A 15,672-nucleotide genomic window follows, 5' to 3' on the forward strand; every position below is an offset into this window, starting at 1 on the left:
GTCTACCTTTTATCAACGAAGGAACACGCATAGAAATAGGATATTTTCCCTTCCACTGCCAAATCCACTTGACCTCATCAAATTCCTTATAATAAGGTGGGAACGGAACGTGGACTTAAATTAGGTCTCCGACAAACACTCTCATCAAACGAAACGGGTCATTGATTCCACTTCACGCCTGTTTTCTGTGTGGTAACGAATATTGTCGGAGGATCTACTAATACGCCGGCGTATTGGAAGTAGTGAAGTAGTCTCAATAAGTGTAGAATTTTTATATATGCACTGATTAAAAAAAAAATTATGTAATACTTACGGCAAATATTCCGATAATTGGCCGCCAATAAATAACGTCGGTCCATAATACGCTTTGCCTTTTAACTTTTTCGGAAAGGAGGTCATATTATTAAAATTTCTAATTAAAACATCAAGATTGCATGTCCAGCCTATAGTTAGATCAGATTTGAGGACTACATTAGAAAGTATTAAATCCATAACAATATCATCATGTAAGGACTCTTTTAGTTCTTTCTTTATTCTAGCTTGGGTCGCTACCAGTTTAGTTTCATTTTTAAAAGATATTTTCTTCATTATCGTAAATATATTTGAATATAGCTCGTCAAATTGTTTAGGTGACGATGCTGGTGAAACGTCAATTATCATAATTCCCGCTACCACTTTAGGCTGGAAAGACCAATTATTCAAAGTACATGCGCAAAGTTTTTTTTTTCGAATCCACCATTCGATTATTATGGTGAACAATTCGTTTTTTGATCGATTATTTACATATATTCCAGACTTGGTTCCAAAATTAATGAATTTTTTTTTCGAAATAATTGAAAATTATTTTCCAATCACTTCAACACAAATCTAGAAAGATTCCGCTATAATCGATTGAAGTTAGAATCAGAAATATGCATACAATGAGTTCAGGTTATAGTAATATACATATTTTAAAGCACGACATTATTTGTATAACGCCAGTGACACACCATCAGTTTTAACTGTACAGTCTGAAAAGATTTCAGTGCAGAGCTGACTGTGATATAATATTCTGATAATTGCCAAAGGGTTATTTGATGAATCGATGATGTTTCTGTGCATATATACCTTGCAATTCTGAACGTGCGTAGGCACAAGAGATGAAGAATAAGTATGAAACTGAAGGTGTTAATGTTAAGCTAGCTTTACTCTATGCAACGTGTGTATCAACATTAACAAAAAAAATACTCAATATGTTCGTAAATTAAATTTAAAAAAAAAAACATTTTTCCCTCCATAAACTACTTACAATAAAGGTGTACTCCAAAGTTTAAATAACACCATTATCATAAGTATTCTTATTACGTGTTAAGAATATTAATTTTAATACTCAACACAAAATTATAAAGCAAAAGTAATTATGTTGAAGTTAAAACTTGTCTTATATGTCAATATAATGTGACAATTTACCGAAAATAATGCTAAGCACATCGCAGTCTTTCCACCGATTCCATGTCCTAGGAAAAAAGCTTTGTCTACCGATAATTTTTTTAATAAATTTTCAACATCGACTGCCATCTCTTCGTACTTGTGTGAACTCGTGTGTGGGCTCATACCGTGATTTCTGAGATCGACTATGACCACTGGCCGTTTTGTTAAATTGTTTATTGTCTTTCCGATGCTATTCCATTGCTTTTTATTACTCAACAGATCGTGCAATATGCAAAGAGGCGGCGGTATGTCGCTCGGTGTACCTACAATCTGTTGTATCACTTTGTACGATAAATTCACAGCATATCTGACATAATTATAAGAGCATTTAAATATGTTTTCATCGAGCCAATTAACATTTTGATAAAATTTACAAGATCTTACAGCGCGCAACATAATTTTGATAAAAATGTTTAAAATAATGCGAAAATTCGTACATTTTTTGACAGAATCACTTTTGACGTGTTGATTTTTTTAAATATAAAAAAATATACATTTAACACTTTGCTAAAGGCTTGAAGAACATGCTGCCAATTATTTTTTTTTTTGAATTCCTAACTTACATGAATGCAGCTATTAATTATTTTACAATGTCAAACATTACAAAATAATACTCAAACGATCGGTTACGTATTTTCGTTATTTACCCAATTAATTGCCTCTTAATAGTCGCAATGTTAGTGACATCCTGTAACGACCATTGACAGATCTCCGATGAATTTAGTCACCAATGAAACAATATGAGTTAACAATCATAACTGAGATCAGTACGCACATATTAAGATTCTTTAAAAGTAGCACGGCATTGCGTTGAGAAAAGCGGTATAATTAACAACGAAAGTTCGTTCCAGTTAAGGCCATGTTCAAATACTCTCTACGACACAGAAAGTAACAGCTACTTTATACATAATGTCAAGTTTTCAATGTCATTATAACTAGCTGTCGCCCGCGACTCCGTCCGCGCGGAATTAAAATAAAACTTAATTAGTAGCCTATGTGTTCTTCCAAACAATATTCTATATCCATGCCAAATTTCATCCAGATCCGTAGAGCCGTTCTGGATAACTTGTAACAAACATCCATCCATCCATCCAAGCATTCGCATTTATAATATTATAGAAGTGAGATTGTCCATTCATCGCTAATATATTTTAAGATTCAACTTATGGAGGGCATTACCAAACAGTTACCAGTTAGGTGCCTTCGAGAATATAGCGTACACCTTCAATAAAGCCGGTCATATAGCTGCGGTTCCTCCGGTGTTGCAGATGTCCATGAGGATCGGATGAATTAATATTAACAATCTCCAGCTGGTTTCCCCATTTTGCATAAAACGATTCCCTTGTATTACAGAGAATATCCTTTTAATTTAGGTATTGTAGATGGATGTCTATGGAAAGCGATCTCATCGCTTTTTTAAAGCCGCTCGCGGATATCGCTATAAAAAATTTGGAGGTTTTTCTAAGAACTCATCATCTCCCTATCCTATCCGACTCTATATAGGGTAGGCGCACCGTCTGGAGCTTTTCATCCTTCAGATAGATCAAGAATTCGTCATTCCCTTCTTAAACAGGTTTCTCTATGTAACTCTATAATAAAAAACTGGATTGTCATCCAAATTACATTGTCTCTTTCTAATTTTACGCACAAATTCTCTAGTATTCTATCGATAATTAAAATTTATAATTTCCTAATAAATAAAAAAAACGAACAGTATTTGTTACTGACCTTCGAACTGCATTAATTCCGTTATTTACAATATAACGCATATATTTGAATGTATAAACAACCTTAACTATTCAACCAAGTCATTATTTATTCAAAATACATGTTACAATGAACAGGTAATGGCCATTAATTTCGGTCATATTTAACTATTTCTCTATTTCACTTTCAATAAGAAATTTTATCAGCATTAACTAAAAAAAAAACAAAGAACGGTTGATTTAAACGAAATCCTATTTCCACTGGCGCAATTAGCCATGGACGACTGCAATATCGATTTGTACATAACTTAAGGATAAGTAAAGAATCCAGATCTATCGTGTATGTATCACTTCGGTCTTATTTGATTACCCTTTTAGTGGATAGGCATTATTATATCTCCCTTTTGTACTAATTGTTATTGTAGCAGGATGTGCGTAAGGGAGCAAATACAAACATAACGGCTGATAATGATGTATGTAAGAGTATACATACTGTCGGCTGAGCGAATATTTGTGACAATCGTCTTTGTATCGTCTTCGTCAACTATCTCAAAATTAGTTTGAAATTTTTGGTGTACTTTTCGTCCGATAGGGGCGCTGTACAAATTTTATCGTTGACGATACGATGGCAATTGTCACAAATTATTCATGCTTGGCCCAATGTGACGACCCTCTGTAGGGACAAGGGCAGGTTGATGATTGTGGCAAATGATTACATCAGAGTTAACATCTTTCTTGGAAAATATGCTGGTATGTCAGCAAACGCAATTACCTAAATAGCTATTAATAAAATAATTTACATATTTAACAATAATTTACTAATGTAATTATAATTATTTACTGCGTAGCTTTAACGTAAGTTAAACGGTGAAAAATGTAAAATAGCATATATTAAAACTTGCTTTAATAATACAAACTGATTGCGAAATTTCACTATTTTATAATTTGACTAGGCAGTAGAAAATAATTAAAATTATTCCTTAGCCTTAACTATGATTAATGTCAGCAGGCGTTGACAAAAGACACGTCGGATTGTCAATGATAAGTTCAGTTTAACGTCAATTTAACAGTGGAAAAACACCTATACCTATTGTTATGATTTTGATTTATGTATATTTAAAAAATTATAAGGATGACAATTAGTTATTGGTAATAAAAAGCCACTAAAATATTGCTCAAAGCTTTCGTCTCGACAATCTCTTTTTGTTAACCCTGTAACATGTTTTACGGAACAGATTACTAGATACAAGTAGATAAACAAATAACTCTTACTAATAAATTGCCTTGATATTTATCGTGTTAAAATCGAGTTTTAAAATTACATTCAAGTTATAAATATTTAAATAACTTTAGCCACCAACGTCAAAAGAATTGTTTTTCTTATTTTTCTCGCTGGATGTTGTTGTAAAATTTTGTTTTATTTATTCTTCGTAACAGAATTAAACTAAGGTAAAAGAGGCGACTACAATAGTAGACTTTTAAAGGGAGTTTATATATATTATATATTTTTATAATATTCAGTATCAGTCTCTAGGTATATTCCAGAATGTGGTAAATACGTGATTTTCAGTTTATGTCTTCATAATTTTCAGAACTCTCAGAAGTTAAGGTTAAGTTCAAAAAGTTTTTAATGGCATTAAAATTTATTGAATGAGCATATACTATTTGATTTATAATTTAGATCTAATATCCATAGGTACAAAATTCTACGCAACATCTTAAAAACGTATTTTACAAAGACACTTTCGCTGAAATAACATATAAAAAACAGGTTAGTCACTAACACAAAATGTGTGATGAAACGGGAAGAAAAATAATTTGTTTCGAGGCGAGTACAGATACTACTTAACTATATTTTTTCAATCCCTTTCCACTAATCAGCTATCCGCTAACTGAGGTGGCGCGCGACTTTTATTAGTAAAAGAGTCACAGCTCACTGCCACACCAGTCATAAGAACTATAATAAACAAACATAATCTTTCTCATTGAAATACAAAGCGCGTGCCATAACGCGGTTAGCCACGCTAGTAGTAATTTAAACTAATGGTGGTTTTTAGTTTTGACGATCTCAGACTTGATCCTCAGAAGACTTTCAACCACCAAAGTCATAATACCAGATCCGCTAAGAAGACGACGCCGGATCCACATTATCCGTCCAGATTATGAATATGATTGAACTTAAAGTTGATTAAACTATAATGGAGGTGATTTTTAACATTCATTTTTAAGATTTTCTTTGTATCAAGTGTTTTTATTTTTTGATTTAATTATACTTTAATGCATATCTTAATTAGATATCGTTAACAGCCTCTATTTTTTCAAACCAGACGGTACAAGAAAGTGCTTGAAGCAGCATGCATTCGGCCATCAAACAATATCCAATTAACGGTGTTTAATTAATTTAGTTTGAAGCAACTATTTATGCGAAGCGACTTACACTGACTTTATCATTTCATTGATATACATCATAAGGCGGCTTGGTAGCGGTGCGTAAGCGCGGTCTTGCGGACTTGTGGTCAATCTTGGAGAAAACCCGTCAAGACAACAACGCACACAGGTATTTTAAAACTTAACGTAAAGTTATTGTTTTAAAAGTTTGTGATTTTTTATTTAAAATATATTAATAATGTTACTATAATACAATATAATATTCGAATTGTGTCGTGCATGAAATTCGTGTTTGAATTATAATTTTAAAGTGTAAATTTGGACTTATGGTACGTAAATCTTCTTTATTTTAATAAAAATTCCAAAATATGAGACATTTTATATATTCTTAGGAGTTGTTTAAATCTAATTTAAATTAAAAAAATTGAATATTATCATAAATATCGCGACTATTCAAAATAATTAAATAATAAACAAAATAAAAATAGCACTTCATTTTTAATTAAAGAATAAAAAATAGCTATTCTCGTCGAAAATAGCGTTCAAATATTTTTTTATTACAATCAAAAATATAGTAAGTAGGCAACTATCCGTGACAAAAATATAATATTGTACTTTACTAACATATCAGTATATATTTAAAAAAAAAAATTATCTTTTTTGTATTATTTTTTTTCAATTATTCAGGCTGATGTTACCTCTAGCTGTTAGACAAACCTGCTTATTTATACCTTGATTTGCGTCCAGTTACAAATTACAGTAACTACAGAAGTAACGTCTACGATACTTCGCAATCATCTTGGATGTGGTCCAACTCTGTCTGGCTAGCTTAGTATCATTATAACTGTTTATGACCTCTCATGTATCATAACTCTGTCAGGATATAGAGAAAGCATGCGACCTCTTTCACTTAAAACGCTCAGTCAAATCATATCAGTTACCAAATCTTACTAATATTATACATGCGAATGTTTGTATGGATGTCTGTTTGAAGGTATCGCCAAAACGGCTGAACGGATTTCGATGAAATTTGGCATAGATATAGACGGGAAGAACACATAGGTGACTTATGTTTTTTTTTTAATTCCACGCGGACGAAGTCGCGGGTGACAGCTAATATAAAATAAATTTAAGTCGAAAAAATGTACACTTTGTTATGTTTTTTTTGCTTCTGTAGCTACAGATCTTTGCTTTTTTGATTTTTTTTTCCTGTGTAATCTTGAGAAGTGTCTGTATAACATATTGATTTAAATTTTAAGCTAACTGTTCCAGCTTAGAAGAAAATGCCACATTTCTCCGAAGCAAACTTACTAATCAAATCAGCGTTTATTAAATGACCTCATAGGAGATAGTCATTTTTTGTGGCGCAGGTCCTAAATACGATATTAGCTTTACATTTATATATGTGCTTTTTATATTACAGATAATAGGTAATATATATCATTAAACTTACGAGTACAGTTAGCTAAGTTTAATTCATCACTCTTCAAATGCTTACAAAACGTTTAGACAAGTGACAAGACAAAATCAATTGACATCATTTATTTTGACAGATTTATTGTGTTCACTATTCGCTTTATTATCACTTTTCCATAATCGTAAATAACATTACGATCTTGGAATACTAATTGAAATAGTGTATATCCTATATTTCTATTGCGAGATATGTTTCACGAACGTCGGTGGCGCAGTTGTTTTGGCTTGACCTGATCCGATTCGATCTCCGCCATGTACCAATGTGTTTTTAGATTTTCAAATTTCATATGTTCATTTACAAGGTATTCTTACGGTGAAAGAAAACATTGTGTTACAACCTAAACAAATCAACGGGAAAATCGAAAGATATGTGTGAAGTTAAGCAACCCGAACTGGACCAGCGTAGTTGACTACAGTCTACTCACCCCTGAAATTGGGTACGCTCTGAGCCACTCTGTGGGGACGTATAATGAGATAATGACGGCATCGAAATATTTTCATAAGAAATTCTAAAACGTGTACATGCATACAAAAAGAAATATCGCATTTCATTTTTTTTTTCATATTCAACGACCGCGTCTAGTAACATTTGGTATATTGAGCTAAAGGTATGGAATAAAAGCTGGACATATTATCAAATTGTAACTTAATAGTAAAAAATTAAATTTCTTCGAAAACTACAACTTAAAAAACCTATTATGTTCGACAGTAGGATTTTTGTAGGGGTGGCGGAACTGAATTTTAATTTCGCGCATACGGAGTCGCGGGTGAAAGGTAGTACTGTATAGTTCTAAAGGAGTATTTTGTAAAATAGGAATATCAACAATGTTTAGCGAATATTGCATTAAAACCAGTATTAACAGATGTTTACCAGCACGTTGGTACGACGTAAACATTTCGACATTTTACCGGTGTGTTTATGCTTGGCGAGAGGTGTGTCAAGTGAATTGGTTATATTGAATACAAACTCAATAACAATGTTTAATGTCAAAATGAAGAAAAAAATTTAAAATATATTTAAATGTTATCAACTTAAATGTATGATATTATTTCAGTTATATACGGAAACGATTTTTATCGAATATTTTATTGAAATAAAGTTTCAACTTTATAGTTTTGTATTATTAATAGAAACTAATTAATAGAAAAATATTACATAGTTGCTTGTACAAAACAAATTATTAATCAATTTATTTTTTTTGCGAAATAAACACAGAAAACACGAACTTCCATATACATTGCGATACCGTTCGTGTAATAATATAACATTCATATTTATAATTCGTAGATACTTCCTACAGTTTACGAGGTCTATTATTTATAATATACTAAGTTCCACATTTTTTTTTCAAATTACGAAGTGTATTTGTAACCTAACCTTAACATTTATTCCCGAGCCGAATAAAAACTTGTAAAGAATAGAGTTTATTTTTCATATTCTTAACATATAAATGCGACGTAATCCTTTTCATTACAATTAAATAAAATAAATAAACATAAATATATTGTGAGAACAAGGTCAAATTTGTGTGAACTTACAAAAAAACTCCGCATTTACTAACTAATGTGATATAATCGCTTCAAATTATTTATAATATTGAATAAGCAAAAAAAAATTCTCACGCTAATTTTTCATTCATTAAATTGTCGAACTGAGAAATTTTACTAATAACTCACATCCCTGCAAAGTGCGACAAAATCTTCCGGTAGATAAAGAAATAAAGTAAAGCTCACAGACAACAGGAAGGTCAGTTAACTTCAAAAAATGTAGCTATGTGAAAAGGCACTTCAAGGGGAAAAATAATAATTGGTGAATTGTGTTTAAACAACTTAACTGTTACCAAAAAAAATATATTTTACTAGCCACACGATCCTCATTAGGTAAAAAAATTCTTTGAAGATGCTCGCATTGATACCATACTGTCCTGATTTTTTTTTTCTGTCAAGACCAAAAATTGATCGTCATTATCATTTAAGTCACTTTTTAAACAACAAAGGTGTTTAGTTTGGGCACAATATTTTTTTTCAAGAGCGATTAATAAGAGATAGGGTGTTATTTCGGCTAATGGTTAGCGAATGAGATTTTCCGTTTGTATTATAATCGTCAATCGTACACTCAATATACATATTTTTTAACTGTGGTTTCGTGTTTCATTAGAATGGCCGCTTACAGCGCTATTGCATCTTTATTTGGCAACATCCGTTACCATTGCCGATTTTTAATTGCTGTTAACCGAACACGCATGTCCTTAATCAATTCACTAAAGGTAAATTACGTTTGCAAATTTTATTCGTGGAATAGGAATTATTTTCCTTTGAAACAAATAAAACAAAGGAAAATACAGATAAAAAAACGTAATATTGTTGGAGCAAATGGATGACCAAAACCAGTACATGTTTGAAATAGGTCTACGAGAAAAAATCTTTGAAAATCTCGACCATACGCCATAGGTAATATGAGTGACGAACGATAATAATAATTTATTGTTATATTTCAGCCCAACAGAGATGAGTTTGCTGAGCAACATAACAGAGTACTACACGTACGTGAACAATGACCTCGCAGGTATGGAACTTTGTTGAACATTTACATTACTTCCTAATTAATATTAAAATAGACTATCAATGTAGCTCCGGGTCATAGGTGATGCATTTGTTTAACTGTGAATACATTTTATTGAGCTAAGACGGTTCAGTTAAGCATTTGACCAGGCCGAAATAAAATCTACACGTCCATTCGTTCACCACATGTACCGATGAGACATTATCCGACCTGATGCAAATGCACATACTGGATATGGATGAAGTGAACCAACACACACTGGGCCTACGTGTTTGACTATGGCCTAGTCACCCTAACTTAGGTAAGCTCTTCGATGGGGACATTTTATATGGGGGGACGATGACGACACTTTTTTACTATTTCATCATAGTTTGAAGAAGCCAAATAGCCTATTATATTGGATAAGAGTACGGATGCGATCACATGGCCGAGGGTTTAGATCCCGCCATGGAATGGTTATAAAATTAGTAAAATAATTTAAAAAAGTCATTCTCATCTTCTATTCTAAATAAAACCTGATCGATAAAACTAACTAAATATGTTTACAATCTTACTAATATTATAAATGCGAAAGTTTAGATGGATGGAAGGATGTTTGTTTGAAGGTATCTCTAAAACGGCTCAACGGATCTTAATGAAATTTGGCATGGTTGTAGAACATAGTCTGGAAGAATACATTGGCTACTTATTACGTGACACCTAGTGGTTATAAATACTTGACAATGATAAATATAATATAATCTTATTTGCCCATTATTTGGAATTTTTCCACGTTTGGTGTAAGAATAAATTTGAATTGACCAAAAATATCGAAGTCAGAGAAAGTGTTATGAAATTACGCAATACAATGCAGTCAATTCGGTCTCCTGTTTGAAAAATTTGTAAAGGCACAATAATTTACAATTTTTATAACTAACATTAACATTATATTTGTGTATATGTATAGTATTAACGATTTCGTTGGACTAATAAAAATTTATTTGCCATTAAATCTTAACCAATAAATTAACTAACAAACCATAACATCATTTCCGCGATTTAAAACAAGATTCTACTAAAAATAACATCCAAATAAAACATCTTGCTACTGAAATATAATATAGATACATATTTCTAGATTTATGCTAATGAACTAGAATTCTGTGCTTCTGTTGTACTTGTATATAAATGTCAAATAAAATGTAGTTTTTTTTTTAATTCTTCACACAATGTTCCATTGCAAACAAAAAGGTTTCATCGAATACCAGCTGATGTAATTCAAAAACTGTAGACGATAACAATCACCTTTACAATTGTTTTTAAATTAAAAGTAAGATCGTGCAAAAGGTTACAACCGGAATTATGGCAAACAGATGTGAACTTATGTAATGTCTGACGAAAACCTGTTGTGGAGATGCCTTAAGCCTTTTCCTTCTTGCAACGCATTTTTTATCTTTTACTTTACATACCATATTATTAATCCTTACTAATATTATAAATGCGAAAGTGTAGATGGATGGATGGATAGATGTTTGTTTGAAGGTATCTCCAGAACGGCTCAACGGATCTCGCTGAAATTTGGCACAGATGTAGAACAAAGTCTGAAAGAACACATAGGCTACTTATTATTTTTTAAATTCCGCGTGGACGAAGTCGCGGGCAAAAGCTATGTCTTATAAATGTATTGCAAGAAAATTGCGCAAACAGATGAACGTGAAATTTGACAAAGTCAAAGTTAAGTGCAGAAAAAGTGCATACATCTATTTTTAATTTTAAATTTCCCTATATAACGTAATTTATTAATATTTTTAGCGAGTTTATAAGCTGAACTTCAATATCTATGAATTGATATTTCATACTAAAATATCATATTTAATATCATGGAAAGTAACTTTATACGCTATTTGTCCCTTATTTTCAGATCCACGTACCAACAAATTCATGTTGGTATCATCACCGCTGCCGATCATGATCATTATGTTCGTCTACCATCGTTTCGTCCACACGTGGGGCCCAGCGTTCATGGCCAACCGGCCACCCTACAAACTCAAGAACCTTATCATAATATACAATATTGCACAGATATATCTATCAGCATTTATGGCCATACAGGTACATATCACAAGATTGAATTTATTGTGTGCATTTATGTTTGACAATATGTTTTTATACATGTCTCGGCAGTGGAAACCCACGATAATATTAATTTCATATTTCAGTGCATCACGTACCTATACCTGCCGGGATACTACAGTCTGTGGTGTCAGAAGATAAACTACGACGACACGCCCGTGGAGAGGCTCATTATAGAACGAGTGTGGCTCTATTATTTCATTAAAATTGTTGATTTACTCGATACGGTGAGTTTTTTTAATACAATTAGTAGTGAAAACAGAGGTAGAGCAACATCTGTTGCTATAGAAACAGGCTCCATCGTTGAAACACGACCTCGATCGACCACTATTCTGAGATTCCTCAACTACAATCAGCCCTTTAGTATTCTCTCTAAGCTGCCATAAGATTGAAAGTGAGGTATAGTGGTTATGACCCTCAGACATAAGGAATACGAGTTGAGTAGGTGCATTGCACCCAGTCGCATTCCGTAGCGTCGTTTACTTTTAATACCTACATTTGCATTTAAAATTTTCAGGTCTTCTTCGTGCTGCGAAAGAAGTTCAATCAAGTATCGTTCCTGCACGTTTATCATCACTTGGGCATGTGTCTGTTAGGATACATAGGAACTAAATATGTACCAGGTATATTTCATTCTGACATACAGACAGAATGCAGACAGTATTTAAACTAATGAGTACTCCTCTTTAAGATTAATTAAAATTAAAAGGCTCCAGCTAAATTCTCAGCACCGTATCCATACCCTAAAATCACATATGATCGTGCTTTAAGCAACAGAGATAAAATTCTATGAAACAGATAACAAATTAACTGTAGCTTCTTTATTTATAACTAAATAGATGTTTATTTTATAAATTCGCAGGTGGCCACGGTATCATGCTGGGCTTTATAAACTCTATGGTCCACGCAGTCATGTACACCTACTACTTGATATCGATCGTCCGCCCCAAGTGGGTTAAGCAGTGGTGGAAGAAATACATCACACAGTTGCAGATCGTAAGTATAAAACATCACCATAGACAAGTATTTATTATTAAACGCCGTAATTAATTGTGGTTTCCTGAGACCAAAATACCCTTTTAAATAACATTGTCATCTTTGTTTTGTCAAAATGGATGGATTTGATGGACAGGGATGATATTTTTTCTACAGAAATTTTGGACTCGGAAACCAACGGTAAATCGCTATCATTAACTAAAGATCCGGTGAACTATTGACAACAAGTTTTGTTGAAAAACATCTCATCCGTTCTACCTTAATGCTTTTATTTAATTTTCAGTTGCAGTTTTTGCTCCTCATCTTGCATTTCGGACATATCCTGTTCGAGCCGTCGTGTGGTTACCCAAAATGGGTGTCCTTCCTATTCCTGCCCCACAACATATTCATACTATTCTTATTCACCAATTTTTATATAAATGAGTACATATATAAAAATAAGAAACAAAATTAATTGTGTGAATGCTAGCGAATTGTATAAATTGATGTGTAATATATTCGTATAAATTATATTATTTTTATTTAAACTATCTTTTATTTTTATAACAGTTTCCAGTTAAAAAATAAATTACTTTGTGTACTTTTAATATTAAATATCTATAATATATCGTTCAGAAAAAAAAATTCTTAGGTCAGAACATAGGAACTAAAGAAGTGTTTGTATTTCACTCTGTTCTGACCTCTGACTTCTCATCAAGACAAATTAATTAAAAGACAAAAATTTTACAATTTGAATTTCATATTTTCGATATTTTATACATACATTATAGATGTTCACTAAAACACCAGATGGAAAAAATGTGCAATAAACGAAATTACCAGCACCGGAACAAATACCACAAATTGATAAGTTAAAACCTCCGTTCTCACGACAATCTAGTGTTTACGATCACGGTGTTAATTTTTATTTATTTGTTATATTTAAATATTTAACGTAAATTCTTACACAGTTTTAACTTCTACATATCTTATATACTTTTCTAACATCTTTATTAAATGGGATAAAATTATTTTTAACATTTCTGGTTCATAGATGAAAATTATACATCGCAAAAGTCGCATATATGTATATCGATGAACATATTTATGTATATATTCACAAACAAATTACCTAAATTCTAATAATAAATCTGAATAATTTTAATTAGTAGGTCTACAGAATTATTATAATAACAGGAAGACAGTCTTTGTTTGTGTTGGGCTTCGACTGCTGACATTTGAATTGTCACATGTTGTTATCCCTCATATTGTCTTTGAAAAAACAGAGACAGAAATACACAGACAATAAAAGACAGAGATACAGTCACATTTTCCTCGTTCATAGGTTCATATGAAACTAAATTTGCAAAGTTTACTAGCTAATATTAAATAATTAATAAAACAATAACAATATCCTTTTCAGACATGGAATTGGTATTTCCCCTTTTTATAAATAAACTAGCTGTCGCCCGCGACTCCGTCCGCGCGCAGTTGATAAAAAAAAAAATAGAAAAATAGATGTTGGCCGATTCTCAGACCTACTGAATATGCTCACAAAATTTCATGAGAATCGGTCAAGCCGTTTCGGAGGAGTACGGGAACGAAAACTGTGACACGAGAATTTTATATATTAGACTAGCTGCCGACCGCAACGCTAAAAAACATGTAATAAGTAGCATATATGTTCTTCCAGATTATGTTCTACATCTGTGCCAAATTTCATTGAGACCCATTGAGCCATTCCGGAGATACCTTCAAACAAACATCCATCTATACGTCTAAACTTGCGCATTTATTATATTAGTAAGTTTAATGTAAACAAGGAATGTTACAGCTTTAATTAAATAAGTCGCCAGTGCCAGCCATTTATAATAGAGCGCGGTTGGGAGACCGCCCATGTCGTTGGACAGAAATGCAGGTCTGCAAATTACACATTTTCACGTAACCCTATTAACCACCCAAAGGTATATTAAAGTGAAAAGAACGCGGTAGAAATCTCACCCATCACGCTAAAAAAGCTACTGTTACTGTACGCTTTGCTAATATAAAATACCCAAAACATGGCTTATAATCGAATAATATAATAATTATAGCAATATATATGTTTTTCACAGTAACAGACAAGACAATATTATCAGACGAACAGTGAATTAAACAAATGCACTAAAAAAAAAACTTTTTTTTCACATTTTTGTCCATTAGGGCACAACAATCACATAGTGAAAACAATTCGTTGTTAATTAAAAAAGAAAAACGACAAACTCGATTGAAACTATCTAATTCGCATTTTTTTTACCCGAAGTGTTTGTAATACAAAGATCGGCTGACACCCGACAAATTCTATTGCCGCGTAGGCTAATATATGTATAAATCTTAGACTACCAATTTAATAGGTAGAATAACCGCCCATTTGTTTGTGAAACCAAAATATCCTTATAAAACATATCGACGTCCTGTCTTTAACAGCACAGCTATAATAATATAATATAAACTCTTAACGAAGATTTGGACCTCATATACCCACGTATTTTCAAACCTTTCAGTCAGGCAATCACTAACTACATCACAAAAATGTATGTGATGTATAAATTATGCCTCTTATCTTCCGGATACTCCAAAAATAATTAGAGGATGGGATTTATGTAAAACAAACAAATTTTCCTGTTTTTAATATTAAGGAAAACTGATTCTTCTTGTCTACGAGTTAAATTTAAAGCGTTATTAACATATTTTATACGGTACCATTTAATAAAAAGGTTTCAATTACAATGTGTAAAGAAAGATTATAGATTTTTATATATAGGAAGAGATTAGATTAATATTTATTGAACTTGAGGTATTTAGTATACACAATTATAGCATTTACTATGACCTTGGAAACAATTTAACTTCCAAAATTATACAAAAATTTAATCATGATATAATAATATATAAATCAAGTAGTCCTTAGTATGTCACTAATCTGCCATATTCATAACTGGT

At 32.0% G+C, this 15,672-nt stretch overlaps 1 protein-coding gene across 1 annotated transcript; it reads left to right on the forward strand.

The window, feature by feature from the left end:
• The first annotated feature begins 5,536 nt into the window (after positions 1-5,536).
• LOC106711107 (elongation of very long chain fatty acids protein) lies at positions 5,537-13,198 on the forward strand. Its single transcript, XM_014503335.2, has 7 exons — positions 5,537-5,733; positions 9,539-9,606; positions 11,504-11,694; positions 11,802-11,942; positions 12,233-12,338; positions 12,578-12,711; positions 12,995-13,198. Exons 2-7 carry the CDS (start codon positions 9,549-9,551, stop codon positions 13,163-13,165), a joined length of 801 nt encoding a protein of 266 aa, XP_014358821.2. The 5' UTR covers positions 5,537-5,733; positions 9,539-9,548; the 3' UTR covers positions 13,166-13,198.
• Positions 13,199-15,672: the final 2,474 nt, after the last annotated feature.

Source organism: Papilio machaon, chromosome 21 (genome assembly GCF_912999745.1).
Source record: "Papilio machaon chromosome 21, ilPapMach1.1, whole genome shotgun sequence".
NCBI classification, from domain to species: domain Eukaryota; kingdom Metazoa; phylum Arthropoda; class Insecta; order Lepidoptera; family Papilionidae; genus Papilio; species Papilio machaon.

Bases quoted from the DNA above. Each gene is read 5' to 3' on its own strand.
- LOC106711107 (XM_014503335.2), top strand. From the start codon at position 9,549: ATGAGTTTGCTGAGCAACATAACAGAGTACTACACGTACGTGAACAAT. The intron at 11,695-11,801 runs GTACATATCACA...TTCATATTTCAG, and splicing joins CAGCATTTATGGCCATACAG to TGCATCACGTACCTATACCT. The intron at 12,712-12,994 runs GTAAGTATAAAA...TTTAATTTTCAG, and splicing joins ACATCACACAGTTGCAGATC to TTGCAGTTTTTGCTCCTCAT.